The following is a 19,932-nucleotide window of genomic DNA, read 5'->3' on the forward strand; positions in this document are numbered from 1 at the left end:
TTGTCTGTTCTTGTTGTGTTGTAATGTCCTCTGTTGGTCGTGAAGTAACAAGGTTCTGTGAAAGTGCTTAATTCTGTCTTCATATTTACACATGATACTTATTTGTAGCAATGAAATTGATATGAAATTAAATTAAGGCCACACCTCAAGGTCAAACAACAAGCAAAGTATAGTGTAAAAGCTACTGCAACACCATCCAGTGTCAGCTTGCATAGTTTCGCAGCAGTGACGAGCATGGTAGTAAGCATCACAAAAATGCTAATTCTGTCAAGAAATGCCAAGCAGTGCAAGGGGGCATTATCACCAGAAAAATTTGCAAAGTATAATATATTTTTGTTGCATTGATTTATTTTCCATTATTTTAAGTTGATTTATTTTCTGATATTTTAAATTTGTAAAGTAACAAAAGCAACACACATTGTACATGCTTTTATGATTGCTGGCACAGTCAAAAAATACATATAGAGGTATAATTTTTTTCTCCGCAGGCCCTCCCAAAGCCTGGGCCTCCAAAATTCGTTCTGCTCGCCCCCGCCCCATGTGTTTGTGGGCGGCCCTGTCTCTTACTTGATTTGATTGCTGTCCAGTTTTATCATACACTGATATTGGACAGCTCAAAGAAAATTTGTAATAATACATATTAATAGCAAATAGTAAGGAAATTTAAGTTACGTACCTATTCTTACAATTTAATTTTAAATAACTATTGTGTTACGTATTCAGAAATTCTTTTATGAAATAGAAACAGTGCCTTATTAGAAATGCCTTTAGTTTAAATATTGAATACATAGCTATTTTTTTTCTCTGATATCTTTTTCCATAGCATAGTATTAACCAGTGTTAATTATGCTCCTTTGATAGGCTGCTGATTTGTAATATTTTTGTTGTGTATTTGCATTACCTCTGTTACAATAGTTGTGTGCATTTATTGTTCTGTAGAAGTTTGCATGTTTTCAGGAGGTAGTCTTCTAGTAGGAGAGTTACTATAATTTTGTTTGTTCAGTTTGTAAAAAATGGTATAATTTATTTTTGCCGTATATTATTAAAAGAAGTGAATTTGTAGAGTCTTACTTCATAACAAATGTTTTCTTGTTTTTATTAACAGCTCGAGATACTGTGGCACAGCTGGAGAAATTGAAAATATCCTCTCTTCAGGATTTTAGTTGGATTAGTCAGCTTCGTTACTATTGGCGTGATGGCACTGTATATGTTTCTATGATTACAACGGAAGTTGAATATGGATTTGAATACCTGGGTAATACTCCACGACTTGTCATCACTCCTCTAACTGATCGATGTTACAGGTACTTCATAACTTGATACAAAATTAATTAAATATCTATCAAGTTACTGTTGTTTATAATACAGTACTGTCTCAAACTAGTAACCACTTCAGTTTAACTGACATGTATTGTATGATTTGTAAGTCGAATATGTTGGAGGTGTTATCCCATAGATAATGATGATGTAATGTGCTTCAGTTTTATTTAGTGTTCCATGTGGGAAGTAATGATATGTGTCATTTGAGCTCCTATATTGAACTCTGTTCCCTATAGTAAATACAGTCAATAGTTATGTGGATGGCTAACTCTTTTCCTAGGATTTTGTTGTTGTTCTCTATTTTCAACCACCTAGAACTGAAGATGGTTCTCTGATTATGAGGAGAGTAAATATCTGAACCAGTGGCTTAGATAATCCTTTGGCTACATAAATTATGGCTCCAACATTACAGGAAAAGACAGATTGCTACTCATGATAAAGAAGACACATCAAGTTGCAGACAGGCACAATAAGACACTACATAAAAAGACACTTACATATAGCTTTCGGCCAAAGCCTTCATCAGTAAAAGAGAGACATACACCATTTACACACACAAGCAACCACATCTCATGCACACATGACTGCCAACTCCAGAATCTCGGACCAGAATGCAGCATCATGTGGGATGAAAGCAGCAATCTGGAGGGGGTGGGTAGGGGAAGGGATGGTGTACAGGTGAGAAGAGAGATGAATGCTGTCTGATGGAGTATGCAGGGACTATAATGTCAACAGGCTCAGCGTCAAGAGGTTGTTGGGCAGGGAGGTGGGAAAAAAGGTGCAAAAAAGCAGAGGAGCAGGGAAAGATAGGTGGATGTGTTGGCAGAGGGCTGCCAATAAACAGGGTGGGATATGAGAATGGGGTTGGAGGGGGGGGGGGGGGGGGTGGAAACTGTTGGGTGGAAGGTGTGGGGACAGTATGTTACCATAGGCTGAGGCTGGGATAATTACGGGAGTGGAGAAGGTATTGTCAGGATAACTTCCATCTGTGCAGCTGAGAAAAGCTGGTGGTGGAGGGGAGGATCCAGATGGTTTGCATAGTGAAGTAGCCATTGAAATCAAGTGTGTTGTGTTCAGCTGTGTGTTAGGCCACAGGGTGGTCTACTTTTCTTTTGGCCACAGTTTGGCGGTGGCCACTCATCCTGGTGGACAGTTGGTTGGTAGACATACCAATATAAACAGCCTACGCAGTGATTGCAGCAGAGTTGGTAAATGACATGGCTGCTTTCACAGGTGGCGTGGCCCTTGATGGGGTAGGATAAATCTGTGACAGTACTGGAGTAGGATATGTTTTGTGGGTGGATTGTGCTTTTGCACCTAGGTCTTCCACAACGATATTATTTTTGTGGCGAGTGGTTGGGTTTGGGAGTGGCATGGGGATGGACTAGGATGTTGTGGAGGTCATGTGGGCAACGGAACACCACTTTAGGACAGGTGGTAAGTATCTCTTGTAGGAGGCCCTCATTCCAGGGCATGATGGTAGGTAATCAGAGTTATGATTTCTGGTATTTGAGTGGTGAAGTTGACAGATATAACTGTGATGGCTGCGGAAAGCTTTACAGTCCTTGTATCACAATTTGAGTAGTGCTATTGATGGAGTTTCTGGGCTGTGAAGACATGCTTGTGGTGCCCTCCTACAGCCTGCAGATACACTGAGTTGTAGGTGGTCTGGGCAGTATTTGGTTCTTTTTGCTATCTGAGAAATAAATTCCTTATCCAAGTAAAGGAGAAATGCTCTGCCTGTCTAGCCACGTGGTCTAATGCGCTGCTTACCGAGCGGGAAGGTGTACGAGATCTGATGTGCCGGCCTGCCTGTGGAAGGTTTTTAAGGTGGTTTTCCAGCTGCCTCAGCAAATGCGGCCTGGTTCCCCTTATTCCACCTCAATTACACTATGTCAGCGATTGCTGTGCAAAGATTGTCTCCACGTATGTGTACACAATAATTACTCTACCACGCAAACATTTGAGGTTACACTCATCTCGTATGAGATGTTCCCAGGGGGGAAAGGGGGGGGGGGGGAGGGGGGGGGTCAACCACACAATAACACTGGGTTCGGTGTGGGGCAGTGGTGGGGTGGGTGGATCTCCGTGACCTGTTGTGGGGATGTGAATCACTGAGGGCTACGGTGTGACAAAGCCTCTCTGTTTTTTCTAGGTCCCCAGTTCAATACACAATACACAAAGTAGGTATACCCTCTAGTAGTTGCAAGAAACTGACATGTAAGTCACTTTTACAAGAGCAGCTGTTTGATTAATAATATATATTTGATGTATTCCAATTAAAGTTTTTCTTTACGCTGGTTATGTGTCAAGACAAATATGCCTGTATGACAAACTGACAGTATTATGAACTACGTATGTCAGTAAGTCACTACAAAATTTTTAATAGCTAATAAGATTTGTAGGCCTGTCTGACAGGTGTACATATCCTGATATCCGTATAGCTTTTTGTAGTGGCTTCTTGACCTACATGTATCTTAAGACTACCAGTTTGTCAGACAGACATATGCACCTCTACACCAATATACCCGTTTGTAGTCTCTCTGTAATATCACAAAATACTCCTGCCACTATCACAGTCAGAGGTAATTCTAATTTGACTATATTTTGTTTAATGGACTATTGTGTCAAATTTAATGTCTCCTTCCACAAGGGCTGGTTCTTGTTGTTATTTTTTTGTTATGTGTAAGGAGAGACAGCGCGGCAACTGCCTGGGGTTCATTTTCAGTCTAATATAGTTGCCTCCATAGGGTAACATATCAATTTCATGAAGAGATGTATCTAAAAACAAAGATGATGTGACTTACCAAAAGAAAGCGCTGGCAGGTCGATAGACACACAAACAAACACAAACATACACACAAAATTCAAGCTTTCGCAACCAGCGGTTGCTTCGTCAGGAAAGAGGGAAGGAGAGGGAAAGACGAAAGGATGTGGGTTTTAAGGGAGAGGGTAAGGAGTCATTCCAATCCTGGGAGCGGAAAGACTCACCTTAGGGGGAAAAAAAGGACGGGTATACACTCGCACACACACACATATCCATCCACACATGTACAGACACAAGCAGACATATTCAAAGGCAAAGAGTTTGGGCAGAGATGTCAGTCGAGGCGAAAGTGCAGAGGCAAAGATGTTGTTGAATGACAGGTGAGCTGTGAGTGGCGGCCAGCGCTTTCTTTTGGTAAGTCACATCATCTTTATTTTTCTCACGTGGAATGTTTCCCTCTATTATATTCATGAAGAGATGTGTTACACAAGCATTTTTTGAACTGACAAATGATGATCGCCACTATAACAAGTTTATTTTTGTATTGTTGTAGATAATCTACTGTCTGGATACATGTTTTATTTATGCACATGTATGATGAGATGGTTAGATGCAGCATATCGGCAGGCTGGCATGAATAGTGGCATATGTTTGGGGGGACAAAATAATAAAAACTGATTAATCATTGCTGCTTGAATAATTAAAAAAATAATTGGAAAGAATAATTGAAAGAAAATTGAAGATAATTTATAAATCTGTACACATATCCTGGGTGAATCTTAAGTGGTACTAATATCAATGGACCTTCAATGTCAATACCTTTACGATCAGTATTCAGATTTTTTGGTTACCTACTGCGTCACATTAGTTCCATTGTGCATAAAGCAGATACAGGATCGCCTCTCCGCTGTCCGCACAAATTCCTCTTGTCTGCTTCAAACCTCCTGATGCAGGTTTCTCGGCGCACGGGAAATTATGAACAGATGGGTGTGATTGATATAAATATGCATAAATAAACTAGGCCTTTGTAATAACTTTTATGATATAAAATGCATAAATAAACTAGGTCTTTGTAATAACTTTTATGACACTTTTTAATATGTGATTGGAATACAAATTTTTAAACACTACTGGTATGACGAAACTAGTCATATGTCCTCCTGCTACCACTTATTATATAAAAACAGGTGAAGGTACAGAAATTAATCAGTTGACAAGCGTATCTCTTCTCCCTTTTAATATCAAAATATTATCTCTGGCACAAAGCAACTCGTTAATTTGTGTTTGGCTTTGTACTTGTATAAAAAGAAAAGAACGCAGAAAGAAAAAAAATATATCATTCGTTTTTTTAATTGTCCCCCAGTGTGCTATGATGTCATACAGAGGTGCACAGTGTCTGAGTTTATTTCCTTTTTTAAGAGCTGATAACCCTGGCCAGTATGGGCATAGAATTTATTTTTGGCCACTGGTGTTATCCTGTATGGTTATCAATTTATATGGGCATGTCAGCTACTTTTAACACATACATACGTAAGTTTTCTTTCCTAACAAAGTGCTTGGTGTAACTGCATATTCCCATTGTTCTCAGTCAACATCTGCCTAGCGTTTAGCTCGTGAAGCATGCGAATTGATTGCCTGACTGGGCAGATTAACTTTGTTTAATTTAATTGTGAAGCATGCGCGCGCAGCACAATGTCTGTTATTGTCCCAGCTCGCATTTACATGTTTATTACAAAACCTCAGTGTCCGTGTTGTGCTTTTACAGTAGCTTTCACAGCACAAATTCATGAAGCTTGTGTTCAGTGGTGTGATCCTTTATGAAATCTTAAATGCAGTAACAACTGGTTTTATATTAGCAGCCCGAGGAATTTATTTCACTTCGTCGCTCTCACTTATTCAGTGAGGAGACCAGCAGTATATCCAACATCCGTCTACAAGGTAAGTTCTTTGCCGCTCTTATGACATAGTCGAGCAAAGAAAATTCATCTTGCACGAAGTTTTGCCATCTTGTGTGTATCACGCACACACCCACGTGCATCACACACACACTTAAGACTTTGTGGCCAGGTTTTGTATGCTTTTGAACTTTGTTTTTGAGCATCTTTCATGCAATTGCATTACATAAAGTTTCAGCAGTGTCCTTTCCACATACTATACACATAAAATAAAATACAAATACAGTTGCAAAATACACTTACCCTATTCATTTGCTGACATGCAGTTATCATCGCTCATATACATTATAGTGTGCTTGTCGTTTTGTTTTAGTATGTTTTGTTAAATTACAGTCTTGTTACATTGTTTGATTCCAATTATATGAGTACACATTTTACTCTTGTTTGGTTGTACATTCTTCTTACAACATTCATACAATAATTGATTCTTTATTACTTTATGGCATAAATTGACACACATTTCATTTTGATTTACAATGCCTTCTTGTCTGAGCATATTTATTAATTCCAAAGAATTAAAGAAGTAAACAATAGTTGCTACAATAAATACTATGCACTGCTCAGATAACTATGCATGTCCTCGCCTCTCTAGCATTCTCCAGGAAGGATGTACACACTACAGGCTTGAGGCAATCCCAAGGAAAGTCATTTATGCACTCAGTTAAGTCTCATTATTAGACTTAACTGTGATCCCAAGAATACAATAGTTTGTTGTTTAAACAGAACTCAAATTTGATGATACCAATCATATCGAATACTTATTCAATTTTTAAAAGTGCAGTTCAATATTTACGTGTTAGTTCATTGTATAAAGAATGACCATTTCATATGCTGAGGTATACAGAGTTGTATCATCAATATGACATGTTATGTATAATGAGCATAAAACGGTGGGTAGGTAAGTAACAAAAGTGTTTAAGAATATCAATATAAATCAGGTGTTTGATGCTTTCATGGGTAGTTGGCACACACAGTAGTTAGGTTTCAACCCTTTGATTATTTGGCAGTGCTCAGCCTTATTTCAGCATTGTGACATATGACTCACTGCAACTGTTTTCTTCTTCACGTACTTTCACAATATCACATTCATACATATCATAAACTTATAACTACATTTATTTAGTGGCACTGACCTGTGTCGATGCATTGTTCCCTGGAAGAAAAAAACTTAATACTAACTTAAAACTAAATCTTCATAGCTAAGTTTACAGTGGCTCGATGGCTACTAATACCTTTTTCATACATCCAACCATGTATTCATTCTCTTCAGTGTGCAGTCGTCCTATCGCAAAACTTGTTCAATGTCATGTGTGCATCTCTACTTACCTTATAAATCTGAAAGATAAAGTGTATTATAGGCATGGGGTGACCTCTTTCTCAGTTTCCCACTTATACTGTACTTGTTAGTTTACCTGCAGCAAAACTTTTCTGGTCCATCAAATATAATTAGTACATGTACTTTCAATACTTAAATATGTAAGTATTGTACATATATAGGTATAATGTATATGTAGTGTAACTTAAGTAAATATCTCATAGTTTAGGGTCCTTTTCCTGTATATAATCCCTTAGCTTATGTTCGTATGTGTGTATTGTGTAGATAGTCATAGTTGTAGTATAGACTCTCCCTTCATCTTCTATGTCCCAGTTTATGTAGTATGCTCTAGAAATGCTAGTGCAGGCCGTAGCTCATAGGGGGTATTTGTTTTGGGTGCTCCAGCACTCCCAGCTGTGTCTGTCTGGCGTGCATGTGCTTGCGGCCTGTTGACTAGCTTGCTCCCCAATGCACATGCACCACGTCACTCTGTTACTACTAACGTCGTCGTGAGTTAGTTGAATTATTTGTTTACAACTGGGCCACGCACAAGACGAAGTGTTGTATTTAGAGTATCGTCATCTCTAGACACATGAAAATAAAATTCTTCATTGTTACATCCACTCATCTTATCATTTACACATTTGACATAAAAAAAAGAAAAAGAAAAAAGAAAATGTTCCTTATCAACTAACAACATAAATTCTGGAATATGATTTTCCAGTATCATAAATCTAATATTATTCTACAGATATACAACTTAGAGGGTATACCCCCCTTGATCATATCTGTTAAAGCAAGTGTCGATCAAGCTCGTGCCCCCACTCTCCTCCCAGGTCACAGAAGTGGGGGCCTACCGTGATCGGTTTTCTGGCGTCATGGTGGCATCGGTCTTAGTGTCTACTATATGGACTGTTGGTCTTTGATTATGCCAATGAGTATCATGTGAGGCTCATGATTGAAATTCTCTTTGACTTTGCATGTTATTTGGCATATTTGTGTTTTTTCACTGGCCGAATTCTGCTGCCTGTGGACTATTTGGCTGTCTGGTATTGTTGTGTTTTTGCCAAGCAATCGGCTGATTATAATTGCCGGTAGCTTGTGTCTGTAGATATTGCACAGGTTGACCGTACGCTACTTGCCCATTGTAGTAGTTTCTGTTAAATTTTTGCCCATTTCTTTTATATCTGCCCTTGAATTTATGGCTTTCTCCACTACCATTCTTATTACCATTACCATTAGCATAGGTCTGTGTGGCATAAGGCTGTCATCTGTGTTGTACTACGAATCTGTTATTCACCTGTTGGTCCATATATCTCTGTGGCACTATCTGCATATTAACAGGCTTGGGTTGTACTGATCTGCGTTCGTATATCAAATCTATTGAGTCCAGTAAAGGTAGAATGTACTTCGTGTCCTGTTCTGGAATGGTAATGAGTTTTTCCCTAATGTGGGCAAGAAGATGACACCTGTGCTTAAGATAGTGGGTTTGTCTAGTACCTGGTTTTATTCAAATATTTTTCAAAATATCCCCTTAAGCTTCCATACCTGCTGGGTTTAATACTTCACGTCAGAGCCTCTCTTGTACTGCCTGAGACCAATATTTATCCAGAAATGGTCTCTCCAACTGTTCATTGTAGTGGCAATGTTCTACCGTGTCCATAGCCCATAGCAGACTGTCACGCTGAGTGTATCCAACAACAAATTTAATATTCTGGCCTTCGGTCCAGGTACAAGGTAAAACATTTTGAAATGCTGTGATAAAGACCACCCGGTTTGTTCTTTTCCTTTGAGAGGAAAATACCAGGCATTGTCGATGCCTAAGTAATCCCTCATCAGCAAGTAATGTTGACAACCACGCCGCGCTGTTAGTGACAGGTGTGTTTGAGTTTGCTTGTGACATAGCACATGGGAATTGTGCTTGCTCGACAGGTACAGCGCAGGTGTTGTTGCATTCTGCAACTTTCACTTTTTTCCTTTGATGGGCTAGCCGCGTGTTGTGGGTAACCAGTGAAAGTGTCTAACCTCTCTAAAAGCATAGGTTTGTTTTCTGTCAAATGTTGTTTTGGAATGCCTGTAGGTTTAGCAATACTGCCTTGTAACCTTTCCTCTTCTTCCTTTAAACCTGAATCTATTTTAGGTAGAAGTTGACTTTCTTTCTCTTTTAGTGCTTTTTCTACAGTATCTACATAAATTTTGCACTCTGACACTGCATTTCCAGCAAGGATGCTGCCCTTATACAGCATCCAGGCTTCAGCTTTTTCAGTTATTTCATTTACATCTGCACATATTGTATCTCTCTGTTTTGTGGCAAATTTTGACTCTAAACTTAACTGCTCTACTCTTAGACTTAACTTTTGTGCTTCTGTAGGTAGGTTACTGCATAAGTCTTGCACCTCACTGACTGCATTCATCACATTCTTTACCAACGCATCCATCTAGGATTGCCTGTCCTGAATTTGAGAATATTCTTCAGTAAGGTTTTGTAACTCATATGTTACAACTCATATGTGAGTTGTTCCAGTTTATTGCCTACAGATGATACTTTTTCCGTTAACATATTAATATTGCGGGATATGTCTGTAATTATATCTTGTTTTAGTTGTTTACCTAGCTCTGTCAACTTCCCAGATAGTTTATCAGATAATTCAGTGGGTATAGTTTTGCTCACATCACTGAACTGACTAATACTATTCTTGAAATCATTAAATGTCTGATTTTGCTGTGTAAATTGTTGTCCTATATTTTCCTTAAGCCGTTGTGCTACATTTTCCTGAAATTCCTGTTGTTTTGCAAACTGTTGTATTTTTAGTTGGATGAATTGTATTTGTCCCTAGCATTTACATTTCTTTCATGAACTATTTCCTGTTCTTGCATTCATGATGTCGTGAACAAATATTCAAAGGAATTCTGGCTGTCACACACTTCAGTTTCACTATTTGGAAAAATGTTTCCCAGTGAGAACTGAGAAATTGTCTCATCAAAGGTCATAAAAGTGACATCAATATTATTTATATTACCAATGCCATTGTTTTTTGATAGTGGGACGCCAACATTGTTATTTTGGTAGCCATCTTGGACGCCATCATTGTTGTTTTGGTAGCCATCAGCCTGTTCACAAGTTGGTTTGTTACCATCAACTTTTGCCAAGCTCCGATTTCCGCCATCTTGGCATATTGCATTTTGTAAAGTATTTTCAACAATGGCCATTTCCTTTGACTCCATTGTGAATAGTGTCTGACAAAACTAGGAAAAAAAATTTTACAAAAATGAAATTTTCAATTAAAGTGGATTTAGCTGCGTGTTCACTAGTGAATCTGATTATTATCTGACACAGTCTTATAGAATTTGAATGACTTATCTTACATTTTAATGATGACTTTGTACAGATTTTTGTCTTTTCTGTGGAAGTGCACTTTCCATAAAGGATATTAATATGAAGGATAAAAGATTACCTACTGCTAGAGAGACAGCGCCAAGTGAGGCCATGTAAGCATACAGTGTAGCATCTTCCTAACTTTACTGCTGAAATCAGCATTCCCAGCGTGTCTAGTTTGTAGGCAGAATTTAATTTTCATTTGTCCCCCCCCGCAACCCCCCCCCCCTCCCCCGCCACCCCAGTTTCATGGATATGTAATAAATACAACAATTGAAAGGTCTGCTTATATTTTGCTCAGCACCGTCCTGTCATGGTCGCCATTGAATAGTGGCATATGTGGGCGGGCAAATAATGGAAACTGATTAACAGTTGCTGCTTGAATAATTGGGGGAAAAAATATTCGAAAGAATAATTGAAAGAAATTGGAAGGTAATTTATAAATGTGTTCACATATCCTGAGCAAATTTTAACTGGCACTAATATCGACAGACCTTCAATGTCAATACCTTTACTGTCAATCAGTTATAGAAACAAACAGTTGAAAGTACAGAAATTAATCATTTGAAGCGGATATCGCTTCTCCTTTTTTGTATCAAAACATTGCTGACACTAAGCAACTTGTTAATTAATGTTTGGCTATGTACATGTATAAAAAGAAAATAACAAAGAACGAAAAATCAATGTGATCCATTATAAACAATAAACATCGTACCACACTCATGGTATGTACTGACAGGTTGGTTTATTCTGTGTCTTCGTGTCCTGCCTTGGATATATGGAGTACACCATAGAGAAAGATCATCTGTGGCAATGCCTATGACATCACAGGGACATGTTGAAACTTGCGACATGAATAATCTCAATTGGAATATGTTGATTAACATGGAATATTTTGGACCTTGTCCTTATCAATGTTCTTGCAATGCTCCAAATAATGTAACAGCTTTGTAATGCATGGCCGATCAGACTCTAATTCACCACCCGATAACATAGGAAAGAACCAGCAGAACATTATGAATCGTGTCCATGACAGGATCCAGAATAAATACAGCTGGGAGTAAATAAAATTTATGAACAGTGAATAGTAAACAGAAATTTGAAATGTTAAAGTGAATTCGTGAATTTTGAATATGCAGATTGGCAGGAGTTTATAGCTGTTGTCAGTAGTAAAGAAGATCAGGTGCCAAAAGTTAAAATACAGACAATACATCAATTGCTAGTGCTCTGAATCAAGAAGTTTGAAGAGGTTTGTGTGGTCAACGAACAACTATTAAATGCTTCAACTACATTTACTATGAAGAAGAAATTCACTAGTCACAAGTTGGGAGATTTCTACTACGACTAGACAGCTTGGATTCTAATAATCTCATAACCTGTTGATAACAACAGCCATGGATCACAGCAGCGCCACATTGATCTACAGCAGAGGCAGTGTCTACGGCACAGTCAGTTTCGGCAATGCAGCACTCTATACAATGATCCAGCCTCCCGTCAGTATTAGGTATGCCAAATTCTGGTGAGCTGTATATCATCTGGGTTGGTTAGTTTCCAAAGTTTTTGTTGTTGGTGTTTGTGTTGTGGGGTAAATTTCAAGTGGTATTGCAACAAGAGTTTTTGTATGTGCTTGTCTTCTACAAATGTATTAAGTTGATACTAATTAAACGTGTGTTGTTGTACACATTGTACGCCTGTGGTGATGAAAAAAATGACTACTGGGATCCCACCCTCGTTCAATGCATTTAGTGAACAACTTGCTTTATAAAATAAAAAATACTAAAACAGAATGAAAAAATGAAATAAAACCAACAAATATGATGCTAGAGAATACTAAAACAGAATTTAAAAAATAAAATAAAACCACAGACACCACAGTAAAACAGCATACCTCTTGGGTCACCTAAGGAAAAGGAGGAAATTGAACTAACGTATTGCAGTTACAGACAGTAAACATTGAAACAGTGCAATTTAGTTTGAATGTGAGTTAATGAGGAATTTAAAAATGTATACAAGGACTTCATATGATTACAATATTTAACTGGGTAGAAATTTAACACAATGCATGAACAAATTTCAGGCAAACAGATAAGGGTGAGAGCATTGGAACAACACAAAAATCCAGATGTAGCCCTATTTCAGGCTCTACACTCACTGGTTTGGAGGAGCTAGCAGTCAGCTTAACTGATAATAAAGTACAAGAAAAGACTGAGTCATCTGTAAATACACCTAATTTTAATGTAGGAACAAAATGAACAGAGAGTGAACTACAGAAAATGTGGGATGAATTAACTAAAACTTAGAAAGTAGATTTTAAGAAAACATTTACTTGTCTGTGGAACTGTGTTAAAGTATGCCATGCTTGGAAACCCAGCTTTGAAAGATGCTTAATATGTAATGATATTGTTGAAGGTGTTTTTATTCCTATTTTAAGATGTATTAGAACACGAAGATGTATTTGAATGGAGCATTATTCTCTAAAGTGTCTATATAAAAATATGCATTTTATTATCCATTGAACCAGTAAATTTTATTAGTAGTGTATACTGCGTAATTTTCATCATGTTGCTTTGTGTAGATGCTTGTTGCCAAATAGCAAGAAATGTATTTTCCGTTGAGAGTCAGAAGCCTAGTTTTAACACTGGAAACTCCAAACTGGAATATCATAATCCTAGATTTATGATGTGTCAAGTGCCCAAATTTCAGAACTGGTTTGGCTGTTTTTTGCTGAGGACACCATAGTGCATGCCTTATGTGGTCGTCTTGAAAACCAATATCTGAGCTGGACGCAGTTTTAGTTTATGATGTCATTGAAGATTATATAATTTTATTTATGTAGTCTTATTTACTTACCTGAGGCAATTACACTATCTTCATAGCTCTTTGTTTATTTTTGGAAGAAAGAAATAGTGTTAAGATGAATTTGGGTCATTGCATAATGGTACCTGGTTATAGAAAAGGAATTTTTCCTAGTGTGTAGGCCACCTTATGTCAAGTGCACTTGACAGCATGTGCCATCTGGATCCTTCGCACCAACATCAGTGGTTCTGAGTTGTGCAGGTGAGAACTGTCCCTCCAGTATATCCTATGTTCCCGTAACCCTCCTGGCTTCAACCTTTGGTAGTCATTGTCCTTACCCATCTAGCCACTTCACTTTTGCCACCATTCCAGCACTACACAGCTCTCTATTCCACCAGTGCACCCAATCGTTTTACTTATATCCTGTTCTGCTACCTCCCCTCTTTCTCCCCTGTGCTCCATCTAACCTCCCGAATGCACCAAGCTGTCCTACTCTCCACCACGTCCCTGCATGCTCCCAGCAACACTTCACCATCCCCCAACCATATCCTGCTATCCATACTCCTTCCTGCACCCAATCTCCTCCTTACCATCTCCCGATTGCCTCTCCAATAATGTGTTGTTGCTCGCAGTCTGATTCCAGCTGTTAGAAAATGTGATCATGTATGTGTGAATTGCATTTGCGTGTTTGTGTGTGTGTTTTTTTGTCTATTTTTGAAAAAGGCTACAAAAGCTAACTTTCTGACAGTCTTTTTGTTGTGCCTATCTGCAACTCGGCATCTCCACTGTATGGTGAGTGTTGACCATCCTTTTCATAATATTGTTAAATTCCATTCTGCATTTTCCATTGTTCTATCTTACATCATTTTGGTTATATAAATGAAAGTACATGTTACTTTGACCCAATTTTAAACCCAGTGATATAGTGCTAGTGAAAGTCTTTCATCATAGTTCACATTTAAAGAAAGAAATAAGCAAGTGTTTTCATCATTATGAAATTCCATATGAAATTATAGGAATTCCACATCTGAAGGCTGCTTTCTTAATGCACCCTATGAATGGAAAAAGGAAAAGATCTCTATAATATAGATATATGGTGTGGTTGTAGCAGCTGCTCCAGGAACGAAGAATCCTTGGTTCTATACGACCAGCCTAGCTGGACAAAATGTAATAACAAGCACTATGGTTCATGAAAGCAGCAACAACATTACCTGAGGAGGTAACCAATCCACCCATCGGCAGATGGCAACTGGGCATTCAGATTCTGGGGGACCCAAATAACCACGAACTCAGAGAAAGTCAGAGTTCTCTGGCAAAATATCCAGTAAAATACCAACATTCTTTGGCACACTAAATATCAATACACTAATACAACCTGGAAAGCTACTCCGTCTTACTACAGAACTCAACAGACAAACAATCCTATTACTAGCATGTCAGGAAACACAATATACTGATGATGATACCACAAACTATGGTAAGTACCACATATTCAAGAGAAAAACTGAGAGACAAATTGCTAAGGTGCTCCATTGCTGGGAATGGTGATACTTGCACACAAGAAGATCATAAACTCAATCAAGGAAGTCACTCCCATCAACAACAGACTCATGACAGCTCGTATACAGTGCACCAACAGAAATTATACACTTGTCAACGCTCACACCCCAACTGACATAGACAACAAGAAAAACACTACCGCAGTGGAGAATTTCGGAACCAACTGGAGGAGACTATGGAGGAGATCCCCAAGAAGAATACCATCTTATTTCTTGGTGACTTAAATGCACAACTGGGGAGAAATAGACTCTGACCACTACCTTACATGAATCAAAGTAAAATTCGCTCCATGAAAGTACAGTTCTAAGAAAGCGCACGTGCAGAGATTCGACATAAACAGTCTCTGCAAAAAAAAACATAATGGATGAAAAGGATGAATGGGAGAAAGAAGAAACAAACACGAGATTATACGTAAAGAAAACCATGCATGGTGGAACAACAAGTGCAAAAATGCCCTTAAAGCACTCAAATTGGCCTTCCAGAAATACAGCAGCAAGAAAACGCCGGAAAAACAACAAAATTTCTTCAGAGTACGGTGAGAAACAGCCAGAACCATCAGACAAACCAAGAGATGATACCTAAACGAACAACTAGAACAACTGGAGAGTTACTTTCGGAATTACAATATAAGAGATTTCTACTGGACATTAGCAAACAGGATACAAGGATACACACCACAAAATCTCTGTTTTAAAAAACAAAATGGAAAATTAGCACTTACTAATGAAGAAGACTGCAAAAAAACTCACAGTTTACTTCACCAGTTTACTAAATTGTCCAGAACCCACAGAAAGATTCCCACTATTGAACCTGCACACACCAACCATAAGACTCAATGCCATCCTCAAAAGAAGAAACCCTCAATCAAATCCACCATCTCAAAAACAATAAAGCGGCTGGTGAAGATAACATAGTAACAGAACTATTGAAAACTTTAGCCCCTAACTCACATGAGGAGCTCACAGCAATTATCGAAGAAATTTAGACAATAGAAGAATTATCTGATGATTGGAAGTGTGCACTTATCCACGCAGAATGGATGTCAACAATTACTGAGGCATTTCACTACTACCAGTCACTTACAAGATCTTCTCTTCAAGCCTGTTGCAGAGAACACAGGAACAAATGGAACACAAGATTGGGGAGTATCAAGCAGGTTTATGGCCTGGACGTTTGGACGTTCCAGCCCTGAACAAATTTTTAATCTATAAACAATGTTTAAATACAGAGCTATTAGATACAAGCCCACCATATGTACATTCATTGACTTCAAGAAGGCGTACGACTCAGTCATCCATAAATCCCTTGTCAACACTCTAATAGAACTCGGACTTGACCAGAAAACATGTAAACTCATTGAACAGACACTTTCCAACATAACCTCTACAGTAAAATTCATGGGGGAAATCTCGGAATGTTTTGAGATGAGCACTGGAGTAAAACAAGAAGAAGGACTATCTCCAAATCTGTTCAATATCATTTTGGCCAAGGTCATAAGGGAGAGTGAGCTTAGAAAATGTGGCCTATAGAAACCAGTGAAGATTGGAAGGAAAACTGAAGTCACCTGCATAGCCTTTGCCGATGACCTTGAAATTTTGACAGACAATGAACAAAATGCAATAGATCAAATAGAAATACTCAAGGAATGCGCCAAGAAGATGACTTGCGAATTTCTTTTGAGAAAACGGAATATATGTGTACACTCTTAAACATACAGAATCTCACCACAAAATATGGACAGATAAACAGAGTTCCATATTTTAAATACCTGGCAGAAATTTTAGAATCCACTGGACTATAAAAAAATATCAAGAAACTGGAGGACAGAAACTAAAGAGAGCCTATGGTCAAACATACCAACTTTACAACAAAAAGTGCATGTCCATGCATGGAAAAATCAGGCACTACAGCACTGTCATTAAACCTGACGTGCTATACACAGCAGAAACCTTGTCACTTCATAACAAGAAGCTACTACAAAATCTACAAAAAGAAGAACGAAAAATCAGTAGGAAAATCCTTGGACCACGAAAAATTGAAGCTGGATATAGACTGCAAACCAACAAAACTACAGAGGAAATTTCAAATATTGCTGCTGACATCAGAAAAAGACGCTTTAAATTCTATGGACACATACGCAGACTCCTTGGGTATAGACTCACATGCCAGATACTCATAGCCACTGAAAACCTTAAAGGTATGACATGAGCTGAACAAGTCTGAAGAGACCTTACTGATGCCTAACTCACCGTTCAGGACATTGCAGACCGTAACATCTACAGAAGCATAATAGACAAGTGGGAAGTCCAGTCAGAGACAAGAGCCAAAAAGACAGGTGCAAAGTGTACAGATGAAAGAAAGAAAGCCATCAGCAAGAAATGGAACAACCGCAGGAAACTGTAGAAGCTTCACATGGTCCACAAAGGGTCTACTACATAACTGATATGCTCAAAAGGTATGTGTCATAAGAAACATCCCTTACAACTAACATAGTTTTACATTAATATGTGGCAAGCAATAGAAGTTAAAACACTTTAGCCAGAAAATATATTGCAGAACCAAGATGACTTATTTCTTTTTCTGATGTGGACTTGGATATTATCTCCATCATTTTTGATGGGGGCAATTGAGGAGCACATAACCTTTGCTATGAAGTGTAAGTGTGATGGGCTAACATATAAGTATGATTGTTGCACCATATAATTAGAGGGCATTTGTTGTAACAAACAGTATGTGGACAATCAGAGTTACAGTCATGAGTATGTACAGTGGAATAAGATACATATAACACAGAAGACAAATGAAAAACCAGGAATGAATATGGGCTGTGTTAGGAGTAGGTTACTTTGATATACAGTGTATGTATAAAAGGAGAAGGTAGAGTGGTAGATGATATTAGTAGGATATTGTACCCTAATCTGTACATGTATGGTGTTTTTGAAAGGATAGGTGGACCTAGAGTTGCTGTAGATAATTAAATGATTTTGTGGAGATCAACTTTCTGTGGAAAGAGGTGCATCCAGACAGTTTCTACGTAAGTTGGTTACCATTAGTCCTGAGGTTCCCTCAGAGTAGCAAACTAGAGGAATTTACCTGAATTTCTTAATATATTCCATATGCTAGTTTAAAGATGGTATAATAAAGAGACAAGCATCTGACAACGGAAAATCCAGGATGGAATGTAACAATACGAGAGAAGGAAAGTTGCTACTCACCATATAGCGGAGACGCTGAGTTGCGATAGGCACAATAAAAAGATTCACACAATCATAGCTTTCGGCCATTAAGGCTTTGTCAACAGTAGACACACATACACACACGCACACACAGTCACTCACGCAAGCGCAACTTGCACACATGTCTACAGTCTCAGAGAGCTGAAACTACATTCTACTCAGCTCTCTGAGACTGCAGACATGTGTGCAAGTTGCGCTTGCATGAGTGTGTGTGTGTGTGTGCATGTGTTTATGTGTGTCTACTGCTGACAAAGGCCTTAATGGCCGAAAGCTATGATTGTGTTAATCTTTTTATTGTGCCTATCATGACTCAGCATCTCTGCTATATGGTGAGAAGAGCATCTGAGTTTTGTATGATAATTGCCAGGTTTGGAAAGATAAGTAACTGATTACAGAGTGCCTGAAAACAAACACCGCTTAATTTTCAGAACATATGGAAAAACTGGTAGAAGCCGACCTCAGGGAAGATCAGTTTGGATTCCGTAAAAATATTGGAACTCGTGAGGCAATACTGACGCTACGACTTATCTTAGAAGCTAGATTAACCCATTACTGGCCATTGTCCCTTTTTTGGGATGCGTATATTTTACTTATTTCTACATAAGCAATGGAGCTTTTAGCCTTTATTGTTGCACCTGCAGGTTCAACTAACTGCTATAATGCCTGTAAATGTAAAATAAATAACTTTTTTCTAAGTACTTCACAACAGGAAAATTATAAACTTGCCAATTTTTTGTTCTCGCACTTGGCAGCACTGTATGTCTGCTGGTAGTTCCTAGATGACTATGAGCTGTGATTTAATTGTCTGGGCGTGTTTGTTATGAACATATGGATGTCCATGTAAGATTAAGTATACTTCAGATTTTTTCAAGTAAGTGCAATATCGATATATTTTATGTGTCCCAATAAAGGGACAATGGCATGTTACACTATCATTTATTGTTGATGTGCCCTATTCTTGTATACACATATTATACAGAGAAGAATTGCATTTTACGTTCTTTATATCTGCTTTTTTTCACGTTCTGTTCGAATTTTAAGATTCCAACAGGATAAAAACATGCCGCGTGGACTTACACTTGAAGAAGTTCTAGCAGCAATAGCGAACCATCAAGAGAGTGACGATGAAGATGATGACGTAGAATTGGCGATTATTCCACCCGATGCAGATGTAATAACGGATGAAGACATTGACAAAAATGTATTGAACAATGAGTCTGTTGTACAAGATGTAGCCGGTACTTTAGAGAGAAGCTCTCACTTTTGGATGTCCGACAGAGAATAGTGATGTTTTACCTATCAAAGAAAACAGGATCAGTACCAATACACAGAGGATCACAAGGAAGCAAATTGATGGGAGGACGGGTGAGCACAGATGTACGACTAGATCCAGGAAATCATTTCATTGTGTCAAGTAAAACACAGAAGAGAGTAAAACACAGAAGAGATGTGCTTACTGCAAGAAAAAAACAACAAAAATTTGTGATAAGTGCAATGTTGGTGTACACGACAAGTGTTTTGCTTCATTTCATACTGAATAGACATTCAATAATATTAAAACATTCTTTATTTGTTGTTTGTGTTGTTTCTTACAATATTATGCATGG

The 19,932-nt window shown here is 38.2% G+C and overlaps 1 protein-coding gene across 1 annotated transcript in view; it reads left to right on the top strand.

The window, feature by feature from the left end:
- The window catches only part of LOC124776158 (dynein axonemal heavy chain 3), a 1,197,897-nt gene that overhangs the window by 369,420 nt on the left and 808,545 nt on the right, over positions 1–19,932 (top strand). The window contains exon 22 of the mRNA XM_047250998.1: positions 1,106–1,304. Within this exon, the coding sequence (XP_047106954.1) occupies positions 1,106–1,304 (199 nt within the window). The remainder of the gene's footprint in view (positions 1–1,105; positions 1,305–19,932) is intronic.

Source organism: Schistocerca piceifrons, chromosome 2 (assembly GCF_021461385.2).
Source record: "Schistocerca piceifrons isolate TAMUIC-IGC-003096 chromosome 2, iqSchPice1.1, whole genome shotgun sequence".
Taxonomy (NCBI): Eukaryota; Metazoa; Arthropoda; class Insecta; order Orthoptera; family Acrididae; genus Schistocerca; species Schistocerca piceifrons.